The sequence below is a fragment of the Sebastes fasciatus genome, chromosome 16, assembly GCF_043250625.1.
Source record: "Sebastes fasciatus isolate fSebFas1 chromosome 16, fSebFas1.pri, whole genome shotgun sequence".
In the NCBI taxonomy this organism is placed as follows: Eukaryota; Metazoa; Chordata; class Actinopteri; order Perciformes; family Sebastidae; genus Sebastes; species Sebastes fasciatus.
Genome location: NC_133810.1, coordinates 16742229 through 16770188, shown reverse-complemented (window position 1 = coordinate 16770188; position 27960 = coordinate 16742229). Strand labels below are relative to the sequence as shown.

Below are 27960 nucleotides of genomic sequence, written 5' to 3'. Positions count from 1 at the left end.
AGTAAGTCAAACATGTTCCAATATCTGCTGCTATTTGCAGTTTGCTGTAACCAGGCGCCAGACTGAGCTGGAGCAGAAACCTGCAGCGCGTTTTTCTCATTGCTCTCCTTCTTCTTCTTCTTCTTCTTCTTATTCTGTGATGGAAACGCTCTCAAAGGGAATGGCATCTGCGAGGGGGCTGCTGGCACAAAACAGGTAGGCTGAAGTTGTCTGTGTAGTTTGGGTTTATGCATTGCGCACAATAATGAATTGAGTTGTTCATTCTTCTAGAAGATGTAATTTTTTTTAAGGCTGCATGATGTGCAACATAATTTTTCAGCACCAAGGACAGCAACTTGATGTCATTTTAGATGGAAGATGGAAATCAACTGATTTGAAAATAAATAGCCAAACCTACTTTTCTTTGTTCCACATGTACTTAAAATACATGTGCTGTCTCGACTGAGTGAGTCATAGAATAACAAGTGTATTGTCTGTTATACAAAACACTTGCTTTACACACTCTATCTTTTTCTCTTCAGGAATCTAACCCTCACCCCAGGCACTATGAGCACAATGCCAAAGACAGCACATTCATCAGAAGCTCAGCTCTAAGAGGACAGAGGATGGCAGGAGGTGTAAGGATGGGACATAGATTAGGTTTATATGTGAGGCTGCTGGCAGTGAGCGTGTTACTGGGAGCTGATATGGGCTGGCTGGGCCTGACACACCAGGTTGGGGTCAACGCCCAGAACACTGAGAGAAGGGTACTGACACACATCCCTGGTGACATCATCATAGGAGCTCTGTTCTCCGTCCACCATCAACCACCTGCAGACAAGGTACATATTGTGTGTGTGTGTGTGTGCATGTGCTCATGTGTATATGTGATAAATTGTTAGTAATGTTAAACTTTGCTCAGGTCCACGAGCGAAAGTGTGGCGCGGTGCGTGAGCAGTATGGGATCCAGAGAGTGGAGGCCATGCTGCACACTCTGGATCGAATCAACGCAGACCCCGCCATCCTCCCCAATATCACCCTGGGCTGCGAGATCAGGTCAGAAAACCATTCAGAAAAACTTCTGATGTTGTGAGTGACCTTTACTGTTGAGTTATGTGTGGACCTTGTGTTGACCCAGTGAAGAATTTTGATACAAAAGAAGGGCTAAACTAATCTGTTCGTCTCAGAGAGAGACCAGAAAGTACATATTGTACAGAATAGCAGGTGTAAGATAGCAATCTTCTCAAATTTGACATTTAAAAATACAATATATCAGACTCAGGCTGGGATTATACCCAGATGTATGTTTTAAAACGGTTGTTCATTTAAAATACCATATGCAGTGGTGCAGTGGTCGTTGATAAGGTGGGCGTACTACTAGATGGGTAGTACGATACCGAAGAGGAAGTGGGTATACTCTCTTACATATTCCAATGGCTTTTTGGCTGTAAACCGTCAGAAGGAGAGGTGGGTATACCCTGTGTACCTGTGTATACCCTCCACTACATCATTGACCATCATTGACCTGCCTATCTGAAAGACTTCAGATAGGCAGGGGTCAGGGGTCAAATCAGCTAGCAGACTCACAAACAACCAGAACAACTGCCTGAATTTAGCAGAGATGTTGAGTATCATTCTAGTTGGTTACTGGATAATTGTCACAAATGAAGCAACTTTTTTTGGGACTCTGCTTTTTACAGCATATAATGATGAGAACAATACACTCAGCAGCGGCTGTTATATTAATTGCAGTATACTTTCATTCAAGAAAGGCGAAAGGTTGTACTGCTATCTAGAAAGTAAGAAAAAAAAAAAAGCTGTGTTCGCTGACACATCTGTATTTTGCCTCCAAATCCAACAATAATAAGTTAATCAAAGCAAAATTTAACTAAAGTTAATACTTATTTATTTGTGACAATGATTTTCATGTACTGATTTTCTTGTTTTATTTACTCCTGTATTCATGTCTTTTTAGTATGTGGTTATGTGTTTTTTTGTCTTGTCTAGCCCTGTGTTGTTGTTGTTATTGTTATTGCTACTGCGGCGAAACCAATTGCCCGTCTGGGACAAAGAAAGGTCTTAAATTTGAACTACTGTAAAGTGTTAAGCTTGAAGGAGCAGGCAAACTTCCAGGGAGATAGGTAACTGAAGATGGCTGGCTACAGACAGACAGGTGAACGGTGGTGGGAGGAATTAGGTCATAAGAGAAGATTGACAGGCAACTTAAGAGTGTAGGCAATGAAGGAAACCAGACAGAGGCAAGCATCCGCTTACAGTAACCTGCAGTTCATTTAGAATTTCAGGTTTTAAGACCCACAGGTCACACCAACAGGGCAAACTGACCTACTGACAAAGGGTGGCTGGAGATATTGCCTTCAAAATCAAAGGATAGGTTCAGTTTTTTCCAAGTTGAAACTACTACAGTACTCAAACGCCATATGTATGTTGAAGGAGTTGGTTGCCGCAGTCATTCCTACTCTCCTTCCAAGCGCAACTACACTGTAAAGAAATGAGAGACAGCATCCACAGCACAACAATCATTTTAAAGTTCAGCTGAAGCCAATATGAGGTTGGTGTTATGCCCCAGCAGCAAACCTACATGTAGGTTACACTCTCTGCCGAAGCTCAGCAAGACAACACTTTCCAGGGGAACAAAAAAAAGCAAATTTGTACTAAAAAGATTTGGGAAGATTGATTTGACTGACTCAGACTGCTGAAAGCTTATAGCTTTGGCTGAACTTTGGATTGCATATTTTTCTCTGCTCTAAAAATTGATTTAGTCATTTTTTTTTTCCAAAAGCATGAGGCGCAGACTATGTTCTTAAAAAGCATCCAATTGGCTCCTCCAAGCAATCTTCTTTTTTCCCATCCTGCTTGCCCAAACAACATTGCGGACTCTATCTTTCCCCACCAGGGACTCGTGCTGGCACTCTGCGGTGGCGCTGGAGCAGAGCATTGAGTTCATTCGGGACACACTAGTGTTCAACGAAGAGGAGGAGAGCCAGGGCAGGTGCCCCGCCGAGGCAGGGAGCCTGTTGGTGCAGGGGAAGAAGCCCATCGTGGGACTGATCGGACCAGGATCCAGCTCTGTGGCCATCCAGGTGCAAAATCTCCTCCAGCTCTTCAACATCCCACAGATAGCTTACTCAGCCACCAGCATGGATCTCAGTGACAAGGTAAGACAAGAACAATGACATCAGAGTTTGAGAAAACTTCAAAAGCTTTTAATACAGTGTGCAGATATTTTGTTTGATTCTTGCCAAAACTTCAAACCTTCACACTGAATTTCAAGGTCGCAAAAACATATTCACCAAATTATGCAGCTACTGGTTTGGGGTTTGATGAAACTTGAGACTTTATGTCTACTTTTTACTTGTTCAGTGTAGACTTTACAACAATAATACGGCCACCATGACAACAACTAAAACCAATTAATTGCCTATCTCAAGGACGATTTGATTTATAATAAAACTAGTGAAAAGCTGCTGCTTGGAGGCCAGTTATAGAATATATTAAATAATCTAAAATACTACTGTAGTTTTTAATTCAGTGAAAAGCTAAGGTCTCGACAACATAATGTAATTACAACTACTTGTATATTATTATTTTTTAGGTTTTTTACTGGGATGTCTGATTATCATTAATATTATTATTTTTATATAAATTATTATTGTATTTCCTTTTTCATCAACAACATAACTTTGCAATCCATTCAGTGTGAAATATCAAATACAGGAGTGTGCATGTCGTCCACCCCAGAAAATCTTTTTTTTCAAAACAAATAAAGAATAAAATTAACACATAAATGAATAAAAATACAAAATAAAAAAGTAAAACAAAAAGCAGAATTATCATATAAACCACAGTGTTGGTAAAAAAAAAAAATATATATATATATTATTCCCGCTAAACACATAATTTTTACTTGGATGTGTGATTATTTTATTCCCGCTAAACACAGCATTGCCAGCAGGGGCCGCTCTCGCTCTATGCAGTATAATAAAGCATCAGTGGCTAAGGTGGCTAACGCCAGTAGCGTAGAAGAAGATGTTAGTGAGTGACACGACAGAGAGCGCTTCTAACTTCAACTGTATTTTCATATTTCCAACAGGTAACGTTAACGTTAACGTGAAACTAACTATAAACCCAACCCTGGTAATAGACAATAGTAGTACGCTTGAGTAAAGCCTTAGTCTGTAGCTGTAACATAACATACACAGACATTGAATTTGATCGTAACTAAGGATGTGTCGGTCGCGAACGAGCTGGCTCTTTGAGCCGGCTCTTTTAAGTGAACGATAAGAATCCTTCAGTATGTGATGAGTGAGTTCAAGTGTTCACGGGATAGAGAGCATTTTTTATTTCAACTGTATTTTCATATTAACAACAGAAATTAAATGTTTTGCACCAGACTGAGTATCAATCCTGCCTGTGTAACATAAAGCTGATCTGGAAGTCAATGTACAATATTTACATGGAATGAGGTTTATAATAGGGGTCATTATGGATGCATGTGAAACTGGTACAGTAGACAGGTTGTCATGTATACTGCCAGACTTGTGAATATGTAAATTCCTTCCGACAGAGCCTGTATAAATATTTCATGAGGGTGGTGCCATCAGATATGCAACAGGCTAAAGCCATGGTGGACATTGTCAAGAAATACAACTGGAGCTACGTGTCTGCAATACACACAGAGGGTAAGACTGTGTATGCATGTGTTACTGCTTTACATTTGTCATTCTCATATTGTCCTTTCATCTCTCTCTCTCTCTCTCTCTCTCTCCCTCTCTATCTCGCTCACACACACACACACACACACACACACACACACACACACACACATTTACACATGGATTAAGCAACATTTATGACTTTTACACTAAGTTGCCAGTCTTTCAGTTGCCACTGTACAATATTTTGTAGTCTTTTATAATGTTAAAGGGACTGTTTGTAACTTCTTACACGTATAAATCAATCCAGGTCGGTGTCCCATGCGCGCTCGCGTGTGGCTACGCTGTTCAGACTCAGACTCCAACACAAACTACACGGAAGCACCAAAACCGCAAAGTTCTATCTAGTGAAGCCCGTCTTGCAAAACAGTGTTGACCGCGGTCGGAGGACGCGGGGAGACCGTAGCTTTGGTCTCCAAGGCCTCTGCTCCTCTGCCTGCCTTCACTGCCTGCCTGAAGCAGGAAAAGCCAACACTAGGATCAGCATTGATTCATGGAGAGACCTTCGTCTGGTCAGCTAACATTACTGCCAAGCAGCTGAAATATAGAGTGATATTGTGGTTTTAGCTGATGTGTGTCGCCTCACTGTTTTGACGGATGCTCGCTCACATTCAGGTAGCGCGTGCACCCTGGCGAGCGCGATCAACCAGACGCTGACTTTCGTTGACTTAACGGCCACAGGTGTCGCTGTTACAACCAATTTCTGATTCTTACAAACAGTCCCTTTAAACTTAGAATATTCACTCTTCTTTTTTTACATCGGGTCAGAAATGGAGAAACCCATCTATCTGCAGTATTGTGGGCAGTGCCTGACTCAATTCTAGTCATTTTTCAGTTTTCCTTCTGCAGGGGCAAATGAGAAGCATTATACTTTTACTTACTGACATTCTGACCAACCATCAACATACAGTAGAGGAAGCTCAGCCAAATCTCATGCATCATTTTGAGCCTCCTGCAGCAAGCACACTGGAGTCTTTACACAGATGCACATACCCAAACACACACACATACCATGCCTAAAGTCACTACTGTACAGTGGAGGCCATTATATCTATGGCATGAATTATGAAATTCATATGAAATTAGCTCTGATTATATATTCTCTGTAATCCTGTTCATCATTGGCAAAGCTTCCAAGTGAACATCTGCCATGTGCTCTTAACTCTCTGGGCATCACTGTGCTCTGTCCAGTGATTTCAGTCATGCTTTAGGCACTGACCACATTCTCACAGCAGTTGCTCATTCTCTGATTTTTCTTCTTCTATCTATACGTTGCTTTTTGATTCAGTGAAAAGTATAGCTGCTTTAAGAAATCACCCATCATTTTAGGAAACAATTAACATATTTTCCCTAAAAAAACAGATGGTGTAAAAACAGGCATAAAAAGTTGCATCTTTAGTGTTGTCCTTGAAGGACAGTGAGAAGGATGGCTACAATACAAATGTTGCTATCTCCATTTCTAGTCATTTCTATATGAATATATGATATTTTGTAGTGCAGCTATAAGTCTGATCTCCAACTCTTACCTCAGAGCAACCCCCACCCCCTGCTGTAGACATCCAGGCCATATCAACACACAGGGTTATCACAACTTCAAAAGATCCAGCCCCTGAATCACTAATCCCACCTATTCAGAAACAAAATGCACCGTATTGGCATCATTCTCAATATCAAATACCAAAAATATCAAAAATTATTCCATACTGTTCCTTCAATTTATTGCTTCTTTTTTAACCTCTTAGTGGCTCGAGGCCATATGTTTATGAAATAAATCCCTCTTGATAGGAATACGTACTAAATCCTGACTGGATCATTCCAGTTTATTCCATATAAATACCAAACTGTTGAAGAGGAAGATTAAAAAAAAAAGGTATTTTGCATGCCAAATGTTCTCTTCCAGGATAAAACCTCATGTCATGGGTAGCTCTTATTGTAAGAAAAGCCCTATGTTTTAACGTTTATGTTGCAGACTATCTTGCTAGAGTCCAGCAAGCAGTGGGATGTTGTCAAGATGAATGCACATTTGTTATTCTATGTATGCAATTATACACACACTTATCTTTTCTTTATCTATGTGACACTACCTAGACAGCCTTTTACATGTTTGCCAAGACAACCAAACAGAACAAATATTCTGTGCAAAATTACATGAAGGTAAAATTTGATGCCAGACTCTGTGTTGGGGTTTCTAATCCCTATAAATGGTTAGAAATAAATTGCACATCCTTGTTAGTCCAACACAACAATTATAATGCCCTATCTGTCAAATGAAGATGCACCTTGCTTGTTACTCTGCATGACATTTTCATAAACTAATGACAATGTTTATGTCCCAGTAAGTTATATCAGCTTTCCCACATTAACACCTACAATACAAAGCACACAAAAATGCTTAAAAATGGTCAGCTGCAGTGACTGAAAAGCACAAAACCCCAAAGTACTGAGCTGCAAATATTCCATATTTACTGTAACCCCAGAGGTTATGCTTGTGGTTATCAAACCGTTATCAACTATTCATAGGTTAAAAATGCTTCTTGGAGAGTTAGAAAGGGAGAAAAGACATATCAAAGAAGAAAATATTTCAAACAGAAATGGCAACATCATCAGCTACATTAACAGAGAGTTGAATTGAGGTGAAAATACAGTTTTAAAAAACGACAGATGTTAAGGAGGAGTCAAGGAGGCATGCCACATCGGGGAGTAAAACTCACACATAGTAATGAAAAGGATGCCTCAAACAGTGTCATACCCAGAGTGAGAGTACACTTGCTAAGCAACAGCAAAGTAGGTGACCTCCTTTCCAGCAAAAACAGGGAAATGTAACCCCTGACAGTTGCCATAACGGGGACAAATTTACTAGATTCTCCAGTGTTGTGTTGGCATTACACCAGTGTATTTGATGGTGTTCTCCTGTGTGTGCGTTTGCCTGTGTGTGTGTGTGTGTTTTTGTGTGGTGAGCACAACATAGCAATGTGAAAGAAGTATACTGGAATAGTAGTTATTGGATTTTAAATTCTAGTGCAAAAAAAATCATAAAAAAGCAAGCTGCTTTCTTAAAGAATCCTGGTGGTTTGTTAGTTTTAATGAGGTAACAAACACCAGGTTTTGTGCAGAATTGTGTGTATATGAAGACCATTTCATTCATGTATTCCCCTCCTTAGGTAATTATGGTGAGAGTGGTATGGAAGCATTTAAAGACATGGCAGCAAAAGAGGGGATCTGTATCGCCCACTCTGATAAGATATACAGCAACGCAGGAGAACAGAGCTTTGATAAGCTATTGCAGAAGCTACGAGTCCATCTGCCCAAAGCCAGGGTTGTGGCCTGCTTCTGCGAGGGCATGACGGTCCGAGGCATACTGATGGCCATGAGACGACAACGCCTTGTGGGAGAGTTTCTGCTGGTTGGAAGGTGAGTGGAGAATTGTGCTATGCAGAAATTATGACTGCATTTCTCGGGCTTTCCGAGGGCTTTTTTTTGCTTTTATTAGAGGCAATAAAAGTATTGACTCAAAAATGTGTGCCAATCCAGACTCTCTTCAGATGTCCATCATCATCAGACGAGATGTGTTTGTTGTCATTGGGTCCATCTTTGTCCTCTCATCATCATCCTTATTATCATCTTCATCGCACCCATCAGCTTCATGGTGGTCTAGGAAAGTCAAGGTATTTTTAATCAACTTTTTTTGTGATTACATTACATGACACTGACACTGTGCCACAAACCTTTATGACACTAGCGAGATGCAAATGTTTGTTTATCTTCAAATTCAATGCACATGATGCTATTTTTACATTTGGTCTCTATCGATGCAATCATTGAGAAAGGCTAACTCAGCCTGCTTTGTTTTTATTTACCGTTCCAAGTAAGATATATTCATGCAGATGTTTTATTGGAGCAGCAGGGTGTTGTTTGTAAGACCATCCTTCAGGTAGAAAACAGAAGGCGAAGCATATTCACCCTGCAAAACATGTGCTTGAACACTCAATCCCTACAATCTTAGGATCCATATATAAAAATAGAGTAAATTAATCAATATTAAAAAGTAAAATATTGTTATTGTCACTGTCAAAACCGTACAACAAAAAAGAGGTATAGCTGTTAGCCATATAAAGTAAACATATCAGGGATTCGTTATTAAATGAGGCCACCTAAATAGACAAATGAATAGATAAGGCAGTGACAGCTTTCCAATATGATTAAATATGCAGCATCCTAGTGGTAAAATGTTACCGCTTCAAATGTTGCTATGTACTGGCTCATTCATAGGTTAATTTAGACAGAGAAAAATGTTAAAGACTGGGCCTACGATGCAGGAGAGACAGTATGCAATTACAACATGAGGGGGAAATATAGGCAGGAAAGATGGGGTTGATTCAGCAGGAGGTTTCACTCTCTCCGAGAATAACATGTTTTATTTTAAGGTTTAGCTCTCTGGCTCAGTCTTGTCCCTCGTGTTCTATAAATGCCTTTCCTCATTAGGAGCCACATATGTAGGCTGTCGCTCAAATCTGACAGCAGGAAACATAAAATAACCTTGAACTACATATTGCAAAACGTCATGCTCTCTAATCCATATTACCACTGCACTACCACTGGCTTCCAGACAGTTGTCATCTGCTCATTAGTTAAGATTATAGGTAATTTGCTAAGAAGTTTCTCCTTGCTGTTCTGTTTTGAAGGTAATTCGATTTGAGATGTAATGTTAAGGTGGCAAATTTGTGTCTGTTTTGATGCAATCATATATGCGCATCATGCACTATTATGTGTGTGTGCTATTAATGTTTCTGTCCTTCCTCAACATCATGTTTCTGACCTCACTTTTTTGGCTCCATTACCTTTTATGCGAGTTACCTCCACAAACCATCCTTTTGATGTGAGCCTGGAGGATTTGTTACCAGGTTTTTGTATGTGTGCAGTGTATTCATGCTTAGGTTCCATTTACAGAAAGAGAGAGACTGAAGGAGTAGATAATGAGTTTTTTGTTGTTGCTGTTTTGGTGCCACCACTGCTTAAGCCGATTATGAACTGCTATATCCAAGTCTCTGTCGGCCTTTTGATTATTTGTATAGAAATCAATGGAGAAATGACAATTCTTGCATATATCACAAGAACATTATAGAGTTACGGCTTACTCCTCTAATGGGGGGCAAAAATCACCTTTGTTTTTAGCCAAGTATTGGATGGATTATACTTTTTCTCTGGCGCCACCATGATGTTGACACCTGTGGTTTTGAGTGAAATATCCAATATGACTATGGGAAAGATTGCCATTAAATTTGGCACACACATTTATATCCCAGGCAAGATGAATTGTAATAACTTTGGTGATCCCTTAACTTTTCATCTAGCCCTACCATCAGGTCAAATTTTAATTGGTAAAACATTGATACTGCAATACCCTTTTTATACCCCCACGACAACGTAGTCGGGGGTATATAGCGTTCCGCATGTCCGTCCTTCCGTCCGTCCTTCTCTCTACTACTTAACTTAGGTACTTCAAATTTGTTATGATGGTTGACAGTGTGGTGTAGTTGTGCCTTTTGGGGGTTAGAAGTCCAGGGTGCACCCTAGACTTGAGGAAGGTGAGCTAATAACAAGCTAGATTGTGCTCAATAGACTAATTCCATTATTTCCAAAAGGGAAAAACCTTTGGCCCTACTTTAGTAGTGGTCAAGCAGTGAGCAGGGGTATGTGAGCCATGCTCATTTTTGCCTTGTTCCACCACAATTTGCATGGGTTTTAAACACGGAGAAATCCACAAAAAATAGGCGATAGACTCCTTTCCCATTGCGAGCATGTTGACCGCTGCACTGGCCTTTTTTTTTTTTTTTCTTGAAGTGTCCACGGATGTATTTTAAAGAGAAAAGTTCGACGTCACGTCACGGATGGAAGCAGGGATGATATGGTGGCTACTTCTTTTTTTTATATATCTGTTACTTATTCAGTCTCTCTTTCAAGCTTTCAAACTCTCAAACCAGAGCTGGTGATTTTTGGAACAGTGGAAAGACTAACAAAGATGGTTTAGATGAGTTTTATTTTGTGTGTGAGTGTATTTTACGATGATCAGTGAGGTAAAATTACTCTTGTCTGACTGGAGTCTGTTGGCTTTAAGGAATTGTATTTTTTTTGCGTTAATAAATTATAGTAATTCTCCAAATCCCAATTTTGGGGTTGATTCCATTTGTTACACAGATTTGGTGCTAAATTTAACCATTTTTACCACCCGAGAATTGATAAAAATGATCAATAATCCCTCCAAAACACCACATTAAGACACCAAGACCTTGCGGAACACCATAGAAAAAGTTATGCTGTGATTTGGTATCAAAAACTTTTGACATTTGGAGATTTCTGCATGATTTGCATTTTTCGGCAATTGGATGGCGAGAATGTCTGTTCAGGAAACTGCTCAGAAACCCCCTTATTGTTAATATAGCTAGGAAAGCCATCCATCCTCTGAATACTCTAGGTCTCTAGTATGTGGTTGTAAAGTTTTATGAGGCTGTGATTATCCTAGAGGTCACCACAGGTCATTTTATACAGAGAGGTCAAATTTAAAAAAATTGTCTTACTACAATGAAATGGCGACTAACATCATCCCACATGAATACAGTTGCGCTCATTAGACCCACAAGAACTTCAGCTTTACAGCGATACCCAATTTATGCAATTTCAAGACTGTTTAGGGACCCCAGTATGCAGAAATATCCAAACATCATTTTTAGAATAGGCGAAAATAAAATATATACTGCATTAAAAAAAACTGCATGGTTTTGCCCAAAACTGCATGTAATTATCATCAATTACCTTAATTCTAGCTCTAAAACTGAACCTGGTACAACTTCTGAAAGACTGTAAAGTCGGTCTCAGGGGGTTGATATTATTCGGTTAGTTTAGTCTGTCCTTTTTCTCTCCAATTTACATGACACTTACTCCTCCACAGTACTCGTCACTGCTACCTCTCCTTGTTGGCCTTGAGACGTGCCATGTGTATCAGAGGAGAAAACAGTATGGTAGTCCCTTTACACAAGTGCTCCAAACAACCATTTGGAGTTGCTAGTACTAGTAAGGCAACATGATCCCCCACTGGCCCTTTGAGCACCTGCCTAAGCCTTAAACACAGCTTGCTTAGGTCATAGGAGAGCGTTCCTTTCAGACAGCTGTTTCACTTTTTCTTTCATGTCTTGTTCAGTTTCATTTTAGAAATAGACACCTTTTACAGCCACACATTCATATCACAAGTGTCCACTCAGTAAAGATCTGGCCGGAAAGTTAACCAGGATAGTGTAGTATTAGGTGAAATAGGAGCATGGTGCGTGCAGGCGTGCGTGCATGCATGCGTGCATGTGTGCGTGCGTGCGCACTTGTGTGTCTTCAAGCTTGTAGGTGGTGTAGCAACACGCTGCATACAGCATATTGCCCTCCCAGGTCGATGTGTGGGTTTCAGAGCTCTCGTTCAAGAGTGATTCAAACTATCCGAGTCAAAGCCATCCATGCTTTTCATATCCATTCCTGTCTTTTTTATACCAGTGTGCCATTTCTGTGCTCGCTTCTCTAAGGATGTGTTATGAAATGATCTCCTACCTCACCCAGAGAACCAGGCATCATAAAAAAAAAAACACCCACACTAATGTTGTGTAACTCTGGCTCGGTTAGAGAAGTTTTCAAAAAATGGCTTCCTTTGCTTTTTATTTGTCAGAAATAGAAGAGTGCATGTCTCTGTGTCAGTGAGGTGTGTGTGTTTACATGTATGCACATGTGTGGAGGTGTCTTCATCAGCATTCCGCCTTTGTTGATTGTAGACAAGTGTCCAGAGGGAAGGATAATAATAGATGGAGTAGAAACCTTTTCAAACTGCTCACTGACGAGATAGCTTACTGAGTCCAAGCCCACGGTGTTTTTAATAAATAGCAGATCAGAGTGTCTGCAGACGCTGCAGTCTGATGGTGTTTGTTCATTGAGCATCTGGTATTTTTGTAATTTTAGTCAGACCATGTTGTACCAAACAGCCTTTCTGTAGAATGAAACAAATCATGGATCTTTTATGTAACATTTTCAAGTTACAAATCAATATATGCGCTGCATTAAGAATACATTAACATATTAACAGGAACAGCATGTTTCTGCAATGCAGGGCTCTGAGATATTTGCACCTAAATGTATTAAAGTCAAGTAAATCAGTATGTTCGTCATTACAAGTGTGTCCCAGTGGACTTCACAGATAATGAGACCGTAGAGATCTTATTAATCAGCAGTCAAACACAAACTTTGCAAATAAAAATATGTGACAACGGGAGTAGTACATACAACACAAAACGGCATGTTGAAAAGAAAAGAAGCTTCTCTATCCCAGCTAGCCAAGTCCTCCCAACACCATCAACCTCTGCTCCCTGGAGGTTTATTTCAAGTTTTCTTTGCAGATGAACATAATTAAGTAAATGTCACTTCACAATTCTTCAACTTGGATATGTGAGCAAATACTTTTTTATTTTTATCACCCAGTGTGTTGGTACATCTGAGTCACCATGATAAATATTTAATTTTACTGTAACTCTCTGCAGAGCAGTCATTAGGTCCATTTTGCGAGGCACCACCTGTCTCTTTCAATCTGTGCAACAGTGGTACAAAATATAGTCATAAGCGCCAACTACAGCTTTTACAGCAGGCCACATTAAAAATCCACTGCTACAGTATCATGGACTTTGGTGTTATTCCTCTTTATAAAACCAGTATACGGTAACCTCTTTTACCCTAATCCTGTTAAAACCTTGATTTTTGAAATATTTTGCCTCAAAGTGTTACTGTAACATTTGCTTCCTGGAATGCTGAGCTGGGGTATTTCAAGATGTTGGCCACCCTTTTATCCTTCTGTTGGTGAAACCAGTTTCATTGGGTGTAATTGTGAACCAGAGTCAAGGCTGAGTATAGAACCCCAGTAAGCACAGTGTTGTTTCGGGGGTGGAAGATGTTCGTCAGCATCGATGTCCTAATAAAGTACAAGGACAGATGTTAAAGAGAGGTCTCCCTTGTAATGGACAATATATGTTCTGTCTGTTTAATCATTTGTTTCTCTGACATGTCAGGTTTAGCTGTTCCTTATAGATAACAGACACTATCAAGTTTTCAACAAGTCTTGCTGAGGCGACAGTGCTGTCTAAACAGTCAAATCCTGGTGTGGGTTGCAATAATGAGCAACAGTTATGATGTTGCTACAATGGTACAGTGTGCACAGTTGGCTGCAACTAACGATTATTTTTGTTGTTGATTAATGTCGATTGATTATATTCTCAATTAATCGATTAGTTGTTTGGTCTATAAATGGTGAAAAATGTCGATCAGCCCAAGATGACGTCCTCAAATGTCTTATTTTGTCCACAACTCACAGATATTCAGTTTACTATCATAGAGGAGTAAATAAACCATTGAAGAAGCTGGAATCAGAGAATTTTGACTTTTTTCTATTAAAAATGACTCAAACCAATTAATTGATTATCAAAATAGTTGGTGATTAATTTAATAATTGACAACTAATCGATGAATCGTTGCAGCTCTATAATGGCTGTTCTATTTTTCGCATGTATGCCTGTGCTATATTTCTCAGCATTTGAATTTAAAATGCAGATTTAATCAAAAGCTTTTGAGAAATTAAAAAATCTAATAAAAAACAACAACAAACAATTAAACAAAAAAGAAGAAACATTTAAAATATAAAGTCTTATTAGGATCAATCCTTATTCTAACTGACAACGTGTTGTACCTTTGTCTGTCTGTCTCTCTCTCTCTTCCTGTCCAGTGATGGCTGGGCAGACAGGTCTGATGTTACCGATGGCTACCAGAGGGAGGCAGCTGGTGGAATCACCATAAAGCTGAAGTCAGCATATGTGACTTGGTTTGACGATTATTACCTGAACCTGAAGCCTGACGCCAACCTGAGGAACCCCTGGTTCCCCGAGTTCTGGCAGCATCGCTTCCAGTGCAGGTTGAGGGGACATCCGCAGGAGAGCAGCATGTACAACCGCACCTGCAGCTGTTAGTACAACATCACGTTCCACACACCTCCGTACTGTGTTCACATCCTAAAAGTTTCACCATAAGTTTAGATTACAGTGATTGGGTTTCTCCTTATGAGCAGGTCTCTGTTCTCCACAGGGAGAGAGTCTCTGCGCCATCAGTACGCCCAAGACACCAAGATGGGCTTTGTCATAAATGCCATCTATTCCATGGCTTACGGCCTGCACGCCATGCAGCAATCCCTCTGTCCAGGATATAAGGTACAATAATGAACGATGTGCACACTAAACATTGGGCGTGACAGTCGGTATTGACAGTGTTTGCTCCTCCCCTTGTGCCAGGGTTTGTGTGAGATCATGCGGCCCATTGATGGCCGTAAGCTCCTGGAGTTCCTGATGAGAACCAACTTTACTGGTGTGTCCGGGGAGACCATCCACTTTGACGTGAGCGGAGACTCGCCGGGCAGGTAAGGATTATTGTGGGGAAGGAAAGAGGAAGTAGAAAGAAATGTTAAATGTATGCATATGCTGTTTCATGCACACATTATATGTACCCCTAGGTATGAAATCATGAACTTCAAGCGCACAGGCGAGGATGAGTACTCTTACATCCATGTGGGAAGCTGGGATCAGGGTGGCCTAAAGATGAACGATGAGGAAATCTGGAGTAACAACAGTGAAATCATCCAGTCAGTCTGCTCTGAGCCCTGCCTGAAGGCACAGATCAAGGTATTCACTGCTCCAATACACAGTCTTGCATTGTCGAAAAAGATGTGTTTTTATTTGTATATGTTTTTTTTATCACGCTGGTATCGGATCGGTACTCTGTATCGGCCGATTGCACAAGTTCAGGTATCGAGAAGAAAATGGTATAAGAACATCTCTAATAGACCAGAGAACATTATCATAGTTTTTACTGAAGAAAACTGTCAGACAAGACCCATACAGCAACCGTGACTTGGGTCCACAGGTTTGCAAATCTGCAAAATTGGTCGAATCAGATCCTCGAGTACCACAAAAGGGACACAGCAAAGCTCTTTGTTCAGGCTTTAATCATGTCCCATCTGGGCTTCTGTAACGCCCTGCAGCTCTTCCAAATCATGGACACTGCAGTCTGCCTCATCTTAATCATCCCAATAGTCTCCAACATTAAACCCTTCCTACACACTCTACACTGACTCCCAGTAATGTGGCAGCTTGTTGGGAATTCAAAACTCCAGTGCCATGCTTTGGAGGAGATCTGCTTGCTCACACCTCCAAGCCGTGCAGCCCACATTCCTAGCTTTGGCTCTACCAGCTGCTTGCCTCTCTCTGACCTGTGCTGACCTTGACAACAGATAGGAGTCATTCCCTATACCTCCTATATTAATGCATGTATTCAAAAAGAAAATACCTCACACATTCTCTCACAGTTCCCGTTTCTGCCCACTACACTTTTCCTTTTTAACCAGCCATGAAGCCGGAGGTTACCATCACAGGACTACTGTATGATGCAAATAAAACATGTGTTGGTACTCGAGCAGTTTCCAGATCTCCTGACCTGCATGTCTTCAGACTGTGGGAGGAAACTGGTGCACCCAAGGGTAACCCCAGGCAAACATGCAAGCTCCACATTCAGATTTGAACCCAGATCTTTCTGCAAGTGACAGCATGAACTACTCACCCACCACTTCTCCACTCTCCTCCGATTATTTTCACACTGAAGAACTGTTAAGACAAAGAGAACCTTTTTTAAAATAATAAGGATCAATTTATTCTATACATCTTTCTTTTTTTTCTTCTACTTTTGATCCCCTGACAAAGAGATCCTCGTTTTCCCTGCACTACAGGGCAGTCAGAGTGTAAGATTAGATTACATCAAAGTGCCATTGGAGCTTTGAGACCTTTCCGCCTCTTTCATACTGGTGTGTGTGTGTGTCTCCAGGTGATCCGTAAAGGAGAGGTGAGCTGCTGTTGGACTTGCACTCCCTGCAAGGAGAACGAGTTTGTGTTTGATGAGTACACTTGTCGAGCCTGCGTCCTTGGCTTCTGGCCCACAGATGACCTCACTGGTAAGCACACTTTGTTTATGTGTCTGTTCATTGCAAATACAAGATTTCCAAACGGACCAGAGGAGCAATGAATCTGGGTCACACACTCTTGGTGCACCCAAAATCCCCTTACATCGTACGCACCACAAACTGGCAAACATTTCTGAACTAAGACACAGAAATCAACACAAATACTTGTGTACTGTACACACACCGAGGGACTTCAGATCCTTGCCAGAATAAGGGATTTGGCTGAAGCCAGATTTCTTAACTCCAAAGTCTGTGAAAACTGTTTGAAACCCCCTTTCCTGCCCTTTTGTAAACACATATTGTTTATGAAATCCGTTCCTCTGTAGTTTGAAAAACCCATAAAGGCAGTTTTTATGTGAATCCTCCATAGAAGAACAGCAGTGTGTTTATCCTGTCATCCCTCTGATCTATCTCTTACTGATCACTCTTTTCTCCCTTACAGATCCCTTTAATCTATCACAACTCTCACGACCCCACTGCATCATACACTCAGTATTTTACTCAGAACAACCTAATTGTTGTTCACGGTTAATCGTGCAGTATGAGTACATTTCTTTTGCCGCATCCACACCAAGCTATGAGGCTGTTACATGCAAACACATGAGTACACATACTCTCACTATCACTCTTGCAAACAAATCTAAATTGTCCTTGAACTTATCTGTGTCTCGTTTTCTCACTCTCCATAATCTCTCTGTGTCCCGCAGGTTGTGAGCCAATCGCGGTGCAGTATGTGCGTTGGGGGGATCCAGAGCCCATCGCTGCAGTGGTCTTCTCCTGCCTGGGCCTCATGTTTACACTTTTTGTTACTTCTGTCTTCATCAAGTAATTACAGCCGACAGCTTTACTAGTCGTGTACATACACAGTAAAAATCAATGGGTCAGAATTGATCCAACTTGGGTCAATAGCAATAATATAAACCAACGCAGTAATGGGTTAACTTTACCCAGTACCCAATGGGTAGAAAACAACCCGAGAGAAGGGGTTGCTGTTTTAACCCAGTGTTGGTATTATTTTTTGTATGACTATTAATTACCAAGGCTCTAGTTTACATGTCACTATTTGTTACTGAATGTCACTAATATGTGTATCATTTGCAGTTTTGAATGTTACATAATTTTGTACATCCAGCAATACGTTTGTGACAGTTTAAAGGTAAAGGCCCAGACACACCAAACCGACGTCTGAGAACTAACAGCGACAAAGCCCGCCTGTTGCATCGCCTCACATCGCCTGTGTCTTGGCCAATTAGTTTCACTCGAACACGCCGCAAAGACTACAATAACGGCCGACTACCACATTATGTCCCGCGCCTGCATGAGATGAAATAACTCTCCTGTCCAACTCGATACCAGCAGGTAGCGGTAGTCTGTATTTGTCATTCAAAAAGAGAAACCGGAACACCGAGGACTGCGGATATACAAGCTGTTGTTATGATACGTACATGAAACAAAGCGCCATTTGTTGATCATTTTCACACCACTCTCACTCACCACTTAGCTTCATTCCAGATGGCCATGTCATTGTGAAAATATCCGTGTGTTGGACTGATCAGATGAGATGAAGATGAAAAATTAAAGAGCGTTCTATGTTTTTCCTCTTGACTTTACGCGTTGGCTTGCTTTCTTCAGCTTTTTAAGCTGAACAAGGGCCTTAAAACTTGAGCTTGTTGTGTCTGACACTGGGTCAAAATAACTATTTTAGTTTGGTTAAATGCCCCAGTGAGTAATATATAAGGAATAATGTACATTATCCCGCTTATTACACGGCTACTTAATGAAGAAATCAATATTTTGACACAAAAACGGTCCGCCAGAGTCCGACATCAGAACTGCGCCCATAGCAACGGTCTGCTATAAAAAAATAACAGACTTTAGAACACCGTGATTGACCAATCAGAATCGAGTATTCAACACAGCCGTGTAATAAAAATAAATAATACTAACTCTGGGTCAAAACAGCCTATTAATTGCTATATTGACCCAAACTGGGTCAATTTTTAATAGAGTGATTTTTATTGTGTAAATGTGTTGCTAAAAATGGTCACATTGTTAATGACATAAAGGAATCTAGTTAAGATTCAGACACTAAGTAAGTAGGCGGTTTTCTTGTCTGGTGAGGATGTCAGCCTGATTAACAGTAGATACAAAATGTAAATGTATTCAAATATGAAAATACAGAAATATGGTGAAATCATACAAATACAAAAATAGCATTACTCTATAGTAAAATGGCTTGTTGCAATTATATGCTATCTTCATTGAAACCAGTGAGCTTGTGCCTTATGTGTTGAATATCAATGTGCCAAAAGCAATACCTTTATTGCTCCAGCTGTCTTTCTACCAATTTTTGTGAACCTAAATATAATTTGATTCATCTGTAGATTTTGGGACACTCCTGTGGTCAAGTCATCCAGTCGTGAGCTCTGCTACATCATCCTGGTTGGAATATGTCTGGGCTACGTGTGCACCTTCAGCCTTATCGCCAAGCCCCACATAATCTACTGCTACCTCCAGCGGCTGGGAATCGGCCTGTCCCCCGCCATGAGCTACTCTGCGCTGGTCACCAAGGTATTTTCTTTCCTGTTTTGTTGCGGTTGAGGTAGAGGAACAAATATACACAGTTCAAGTAGTACAAGTTAGTGTATCAGTAGTGTCAGTAATGTTTCACTTCCTGTGAAACTCAGAGTTAAAGCCCAAGGTTCCACCAATTTATTTTGATATCAGATTTTTCTATAAAATTCTACAATGCAACACAACTATTCCATAGTGTAAAAATTCCTCTTTACACCCTCCCATTAAAGGTCTGATTAAATGGCTTTGAGATTTAAAATTCTTGGTTTCTTCCATTTTTTGACACACTTTGAAACAGGATGTTGGGAATGAGATGCACTTGAATGAAAGGTTCAGAAGTCAACAGAGCTGCCGGTGATGTTGCAAACTGACACATTTGATCAGACAACTTGTCTACAATCGTAGTCCAATGTTTTTTAGGTTTTTAACATAAATAGAAGGGCATCTACGGATAAGCGCATGAGTAAAAGAGCTACCTCCAGAGATTGGATGATGGCCAATTGCAATGGAGGTACGGTACAAGTTTAGGGTCTGTGTGTGGGCTGACGTTGATGTTTAAGATCTGGAAACTGAAAAAGGGATTAGTGTTATGAATCAGCGCGAGAAGCATTATCCACAGTCGATGTCAGTGAAGCCTGCATAACCATTTGATCTATTTTTGATCCAGACCAACCGTATAGCACGGATCCTGGCAGGCAGCAAGAAGAAGATCTGCACCAAGAAACCGCGCTTTATGTCCGCCTGCGCACAATTGGTCATCGCCTTCCTACTCATACTGCTGCAGCTTGGGATTATTGTGGCACTTCTCATCATAGAGCCACCACAGGTGTGTGTGTGTGTGTGTGTGTGTGTGTGTGTGTGTGTGTGTGTGTGTGTGTGTGTGTGTGTGTTTTTTACAGTGTGGGGGCTGCTCATTTACATTTATTTATTTATGCAACTACAGCGACATCTCCCTTTCTCTCCTCTTAGGTGATCTATGACTACCCCAGTATCCGCGAGGTGCACTTGATCTGCAATCTGACCACTCTGGGGGTGGTGGCGCCGCTGGGCTACAACGGCCTGCTTATCCTGAGCTGCACCTTCTACGCCTTCAAGGTACCCCAGCATAACCTTGGCATAATAGTATACAATAACTTTTCTCTATCATGTTCATATAAAAATTCTGTTCTTCCTTTTCTCCTACAGACTCGAAATGTTCCGGCTAATTTTAATGAGGCCAAGTATATTGCCTTTACTATGTACACCACCTGTATCATCTGGCTGGCCTTTGTTCCTATTTACTTTGGCTCCAACTACAAGATCATAACCATGTGCTTTAGTGTCAGCCTCAGTGCTACAGTGGCTCTCTGCTGCATGTTTGTCCCAAAGGTAAGAAACATATTCTTAAGTTGCAATGGAAAAACTCATGCAGTTCTAAGAAGTTATTTTGTCGTTCATTTTTGTGTTCAGGTGTACATCATGCTTGCCAAGCCTGAGAAGAATGTCCGGAGTGCTTTCACGACATCCACAGTGGTGCGCATGCATGTAGGTGATGCCAAGAAAGTTGCCAAGACAGGCAAATCCTCTAGCAGTATGGCCAACCTGTTTCGACGCCGTGGCTCTGCGCATGATAACATCAGGTATGTGGGGGACCTGAGTGAGTATTAAGTTCTGAATAGATTAACTCCTCAGTAACTAAAACACCTGTGTCCAACTGCATAAAGAAGAAAGAAAAACATTTCCTTAAAGTAGTTCTCATTAAGTTTCTATAGAAAGAGTATATATTGTATGTTATACAGTGTATAGTGCATTTTGAAGCTCTTAAATAATGTTTTCTCCAACATTTCCCCAGCATTTAAAATATGGGAAAATACTTAAGGTATTGTAATGTCAGCTTCTTATTTTGCCTTGGATAACTATATAAAAATGTAGCAGAAGATTGTTCTGAGACAGTCAAAATCCTATGAACACCTTATTTGATTCATTTTTGCCAAATTGGATGATACATTACAATTTTTACTTTAATATAATTATGCCTTTTTTTTGGCATATTCATCAATCAACAATTTGGCCTCCTCTTTTGCTGATATTTAGGTTAATAATCGCACTATAAAAATACCAGCACAATCATGGTTTGCATTGCAATCACTCAGCATTTTACCTCATGTAAGGATTTTATTAGTAATGGTCTAGAGTACAAAAGGATAGTCCAGCAAGAAGGGGCTAAAGGCCCAGACACACCAAACCGACATCAGAGAACTAGCGTCGATGAAAGCTGACTGTTGCGTCGCCTCACATTCATTGTGTCTTGGCCAAAAAGTTTCACTCGAACATACCGCAAAGACTACAGCCAACGGCCAACTAACATGTACGTTCTGCGCCTGCGTGAGATGAAATAACTCTCCATACCAGCAGGTGGCGGTAGTCTGTATTCGTCATTCAAAAAGGGAAACCAGAAGACAGAGGACGGCGGATATACAAGCTGTTGTTATGATACTTCGATGAAACGAAGCAGCATTTGCTGACCATTTTCACACCACTCTCACTCACCACTTAGGTTCATTCCAGATGTTGTTGTGAAAATATCCGTGCATTGGAGTGATCAGATGAAGATGAGTAATGACAAGAGCCTTCTGTGTGTACCCTTTTGACTTCACAACTCTTCCTCTTGACTAGAGCCAACGGTGCGGGACACACCACAAAAACTAGGGCAACAGATGCTCACCAACGGCCCCAAACTGGCCGACGGCTGACCGTGGGCTTGGTGTGTCAGGGCCTTATGATGGGAAAGCTGCAGGTGGGTAGGGGCATGGCAGACATGGTGGAGAAACTAGCTGCTTGACTTATCATCAGGCAATCTAAACTACTCTCCACAGTTGTTTCTGTCCATTAGTCCATGTAAACAGATGAAAAGTCTGTTGAGATATTTCCAAGAACACAGCTATCCCTGTTCCTTCGTAAGCTGTCTTTGGGAAATCAAAGCTGAATCCACTACAACAAGGCTGGATATGCCAAGAAAAACTGCTCCCTGTGCTGAGAAAAGGCTACCTCATTTGGGTTAAGTACTCCCAGAGGAGACCCACTGCCTTGAAGGATTTCTCTTTCTAGGGAAGATGAAAAGAAAATGGAGGGAGATGTAAAATTACACAGACAGCAAAAGATGGGGGATGGTAGAAATACTGACAAGAAGAAGTAGAACATGAAATGATGGTAATATACAGTACATGTCTTGCAGTACTCATATTTATATGTAGGATCTGTTGTAGTTTATTATCACTTTTCAACACATGGAAACCAATCTTATGTCTCTGTCTTTTGTATGTTTTGCAGTGCCAATGGGAAATCGGTGACATGGGCACAGAATGAGCACAGCTACAGACCAAACATATGGAAGAGGATGTCGTTCCATGTCAAGAGAAAGGGGGCGGTGGAGGTGAACCAGACAGCTATCATCAAGCCCTTCTCTAAAGCAGGAGAGATACCTGTGGACACTGGCGTCACAGAGCAGTATGAAGAGCAACAGGCGTCTCCGCCCTTCACCTGCTCCCCCTCTCAGTCACCGAGTTTCCAGAGCTTAGAGGGCGGAGAGGACGGACAGGCTTTACCCACCTACGTACCTGAGCACCCAGCTGGAGTCAGAAGAAGAGGCGGCGACAACGGCCAGGGTTTTGTTATGGTGGACGGTGGGGACATTAGCGTCATAGGCGTGGGTGACATCGGCATCGGGATGATTGGCCAACCTCAGGGCACCACTATCATGGACCAAATCAGCTGTGTGGTTAACCGTTTCACTGCCAACATCAGCGAGCTGAACACCATGATGCTGCCAGGCGGAGTCAGCCCCACGTCCACCCCCGCGCTGCCTGCAGCTGCAGATGCCGCCCCCTGCACACCTCAGTACGTCGCATCCAGGAGCAGACAGGCCCCTTCCACCGTCACCACATACGCCGAGGTCGCAGCCGTGTCCAATTTCTGCGAGAACCGACCAGCAGGTAAGATTTACGAGCACCTGGCCGGGACTTGCGTGAGTGGCAGGCGAGCCAAGGATATGGAGGAACTGGTGGCTCTGACGCCTCCCTCCCCGTTTAGAGACTCGTCTCTGAGCTCCAGCGGCAGCTCACCGCCCTCGCTGTCCCCGGCCTCTGAGGCTGAATACGACCAGCTGCTGCTGAGACACTACAGCCAGAGCTCTTCCTCTCTCTAATCTCTCTACAACCTTTTTCTCCCCGTTTATCCTTCTATTTGGAGTATTTTTAAAAAAAGACAAATCTTCAAACTGGACCAGACTCTTGGATGCCTTTCTACATGTGGATATTCTGAATTTTTAAGCAGTTTTTAAAATATATTTTCCTTTTGAGATTGGATTGAATGCACTCACACATGCCTCGGTTGAGAGGACTGAGAGAAAATTACCAGTGGCAAGACTGCGAATACTAAATGCTGAAATTAAGCTGAGCAGTTGTCAGTGTGCAAACTGAAACATAGTCATTTTACACGGGCATTTTACAGACTTTTAAATGCTATACTGACTGAAACAAGTTTCTAACTTGTCAAATTCCAAAGAAAATACTGATGAGCTGAGAAAACGTGTAAAATTGCCTATTACATTTTTATTTAAAGGTATAATATGTAACAGTTGTCAGTCGCTGTTTGTAAATACACGGCATTCAATGTTGGCCACACCTCCACAGCTCCCCGAGCAGAGAGGGAGAGAGAGAGCAGCGATGGTCAAGCAAGCTATAGAGTGACTGAAGAGAGAGAGCGGCGTTAGTGAGAACAAAGCAGTGAATCAGAGAACTAAAACGTTATGTTCTGCTGGCTGTGGCTCAGCGCTGCTCTCGTTAAACTACAGACACACTGATCATAGCTGCACTCACAGCACAGAGAGGAGCAGGGGGATCACTGGAACACATGCACATAACACAACCCGTTTTCATCCGTGAAATATAGCCGCTTTGTATCTAACAGAGCTAAAGCGGGACTTGTCAGTCGGTATCAGAAGCCGAGGGGCGTGACAAAGCGGTGGTATTTGACCACCTGAACGGGCTGCACACCCTGAACGCTGTTATTGGCTGGGGGTTACACCCCCAAGTTCGGGCCCAAAGGCTGTTTGCAGACATCCAGAAGCGTCCCAAGTAAAGCAAAAGAAGAAGAAAAGAGAAAATACAGGCATTGGGCTGCAGGATCTCTGCAGAAACAGACACCACCACCCACTTCTAGTGCGGCAGAAGTAATGGTTGATAGGAATTATTTTTCAGTCTATAAATTGTTTTTTAGGAAAAATCTTGCATATTATACCTTTAATTATAAAATGGTTATCAATCATAAGTGGGGAATTTTACCAAATATGAATGTTCAGTGTGGCTCATATACTGACTCAAAATGGCATTTGATTTTTTTGGTTTTTTTTAGGTAAGCGCAGGTATTATAACACTGAAGATAGTTGTATTTCAGTTGTATATTTTGCATCACATTATTATCATAAACAGAAAGGGTGATTTGTTTTTTATTGCTTACTGTGTATTATTGCTGTTGACTAATCTTTAAAAGTTTGAGACCCAGGTGGATGCAGATTGTATCAACAAGAGGCATCTATCTGTCCAGAAAAAAATAACTCAAATAACTGCCTGAAATCAAAAGATCAAATGCGACACTTTTTTCCCATCCTTTGATTTGTTGTCAGTCCTGGAAGACATAAGCGAGCATTTTGGGATGCTAGAGGAGAAAGTGTACAGATGCTGCATTACTGTATGCGAATCGGGAAGCAGGTTTTTCTGTGTGGGGATTTCTCAATGACCTTCCTTTGTCTTGGACAGAAAACATTTACTGAGAATGAAACCTGAGAGGAAAGTTTCAATTTCAAGTTTCAGTTTCAGTTTCAGTTTCAAGTTTATTTGTCACATGCATTTAAAAGTACAGTGTACAGTGAAATGCAATGAAATGCATTTTACCCTGGCTCTCTCTCAGCCCTTAAAATCTATAAATAGTACAGTTGATAAATACTACAATAAATAAGACAATACCTAAGAATAAAATTATAAAACAACCTAAAACATCCATAAAACAATCCACAGCTCTGCATTCATTTAGTGCTACTGTTCAGTAGTCTGACCGCCTGAGGGTAAAAACTGTCTCTGAGGCGAGAGGTCCGAGCTCTGATGCTCTGTAGGCGCTTCCCTGAAGGGAGATATAAGAAAAGTGTATATGCTGGATGACTTGTGTCCTGCATGATACAAAGTGCTTTCTTCCTGCAGCGAGTGGTGTAAATGTCCTGTAACTGTGGTAACGGTGATCCAATAATTTTTGATGCTGTTTTCACTGTCCTCGTCAGGAGGACATGATATCATCAGGTGTCTAACCCACAAACAGCTTATGGACTACTTGGATGTCTACTTTAATTCTTTTCTCTAGATGTGACTTAGCTGAATGTACGATAAGTTGTCATTTGAAGTGGACCAAAATGATCTTCCACCTCAGGATGTGTCTGAACCAAAATACTTTCTGACTTCAACTCCTACCTGCTGATAACGAGCACCGTCATCTGTTGGCTCAAAATGTTTCCAGTTTGCATGATGTCAACAGTTGGTTGCACTATTTAAGATATATTTGTAATGACTTTTTGATATTGTTCATGTGAAACGAATAAGACGAATATATACAGTAGCAAAGTAATGATACTATCCGTGTGTGTATATGATTAATTTTAGGAGGACAGAAGCAAACTGAATGTGTGCCAGACATCTATTGCAAAACGGTTGTTTCTAGCTTCGCTTTTTACCTACATACAGTACGTGCCAATGTCTCCTTGCAGTAAATGACATTGTGTTTCTATAAATGCGCTCATGTTTCAGGCATTATAAGGAGGAGGTTATTTTTTATAATATTTTATGACTATGGTATCTCTAATGCTTGAACATATTCAATGAATATCCTTTTTTGTATCTGCATTTTTGGCCTCTCTGAGGATGTAGATGAATGACAGTATGGATTGACAGGCTAGCAGATGTAACTGATGATGTTCATGTCGGAGCTATGCTTGCTTATCAGTCCTTCTGTCCTTCTTTTTCTGTATGTTTACACAGGCAGGAATGTGTTTATGTTTTTTGAAATGTGCAGTGTTTTTCTACTAGCTTTTTGAAGACAATTGCCATATTTGCATGCAAGTTTGTGCCAATTTTGCAGGTGTATTCTACGCTTTATGCCAATAATTCACTGAAATAATCTATAGAAGACGTTTGTCTTGGTAGTATCTCTTCATATGCCTTTCAGATTGCCAGAATTTATAATTTAGACTTGTGCTGCATTAAAGGTTTCCATCCAAAATTCAATACATGTTCTTACAATCATTTATAATTCATTGTAAATGCTCCTTATTTTAGGAATTCTTCATTAATTATAGGAATACTACTTTATCTCAATATTTAAAAGTCAAAATGTCTCAAAGTGGCTTTTGAATGACACTTAAAAATCAAATTTTCTATCATGTTTTAAGGAGTCACATTTATTTCTAAAGCTAGAAACTGGATCATGTGCAGCGGTAGTTATTTTTACACTTCCTATGTCGATGTTATTTATGAACCTTCGCTAAATAAGAAGATAATTGTGTCAAATCAAGGTGCGATAATTAATAAACCTTATGGGAAATAGGGTTTCTGGGGCACTCTTTATTAAATAATGTGCTATAATTTCCTATGCCGTATATTTTGGACCAAAATTGTTCAGTGAAATTAACACTCACAAGATGGTGGGCAAAGTGGATAGTTAGAGTGTAATAGCTTTGATGAGCCCATAGGGAGAGAGCAAGGCCTCAACGGACCAACTCATTGTTTATCCTTGAAATCTGATAGGGGTTGGCTATTACATAGTCTACCCTCACTGATATAAATTTCGAATATAAATATAAAGTTATCCTGATATCTCAATATACATGCTTCTTGGAACCGGCATCAGGGCTTATTTAGACTTTCATATAGGCAAAAAAGTGCCTACTGTACAGCATGTGTTTTTGGTTAACCCCTTAACAATCCGACGGCCGCTATTCTGTCTTTCAGAAGTTGCACCGGGCTCAGTTTTAGAGTGAAGATACTGGTATCATATGAAACTAGAAAACCTAAAGAATCCATTGGTACCAACCATGTCATACTTGTCGGGAAGAATGCTATATAATGCTACGAAGTTATGCTAAAGTTTGGCGAGGAAAAATTGTCAAGACCATTTTTAAAGGGGTCCTGTGACCTCTGACCTCAAGATATGTGAACGAAAATGGGTTTTATGGGTACCTACGAGTCTCCCTTTTACAGACATGCCCACTTTATGATAATCACATGCAGTTTGGGGCAAAAAAAACACAGTTGTTTACATGCAGTACAAATGTATTATTTTTGCCTATACTAAAATGGTGTATTTCAATATTTCTGCATACTGGGGTTCATAAACAGTTTTGGAATTGCATTAATTGAGTATGACTGTAAAGCTGAGACTCTTGTGTATCCAATGAGCCCAACTGTATTCATGTGTGATGATGTTAGTCCCCATAGTGAGACCATTTTTTGAAACTTGACCTCACTGTATAAATTGACCTGTGGTGACCTCTAGGATAATCACAGCCTCATGAAACTTAAC

General features: G+C 40.8%; 1 protein-coding gene across 1 annotated transcript; it reads left to right on the top strand.

Annotated features, from left to right (window-relative positions):
- Window positions 1-3: 3 nt before the first annotated feature.
- Window positions 4-27878, top strand: grm5a (glutamate receptor, metabotropic 5a). Its single transcript, XM_074612195.1, has 18 exons — window positions 4-195; window positions 522-821; window positions 902-1035; window positions 2894-3155; window positions 4565-4679; window positions 7874-8123; window positions 14509-14744; window positions 14865-14986; window positions 15068-15192; window positions 15286-15454; window positions 16650-16776; window positions 17493-17610; window positions 19170-19356; window positions 20027-20185; window positions 20329-20454; window positions 20545-20727; window positions 20809-20978; window positions 22669-27878. The coding sequence occupies exons 2-18, from the start codon at window positions 606-608 to the stop codon at window positions 23540-23542; spliced, it is 3573 nt and encodes a 1190-aa protein (XP_074468296.1). The 5' UTR covers window positions 4-195; window positions 522-605; the 3' UTR covers window positions 23543-27878.
- The last annotated feature ends 82 nt before the right edge of the window (window positions 27879-27960 follow it).

What these genes read in the sequence shown, in the direction of transcription:
- grm5a (XM_074612195.1), top strand. Translation starts at nt 606, where the DNA reads ATGGCAGGAGGTGTAAGGATGGGACATAGATTAGGTTTATATGTGAGG. An exon ending in ACTCTGCGCTGGTCACCAAG is followed by an intron (nt 19,357 to 20,026) that starts GTATTTTCTTTC and finishes TTTTTGATCCAG; the next exon opens with ACCAACCGTATAGCACGGAT. An exon ending in GCACCTTCTACGCCTTCAAG is followed by an intron (nt 20,455 to 20,544) that starts GTACCCCAGCAT and finishes TTTCTCCTACAG; the next exon opens with ACTCGAAATGTTCCGGCTAA.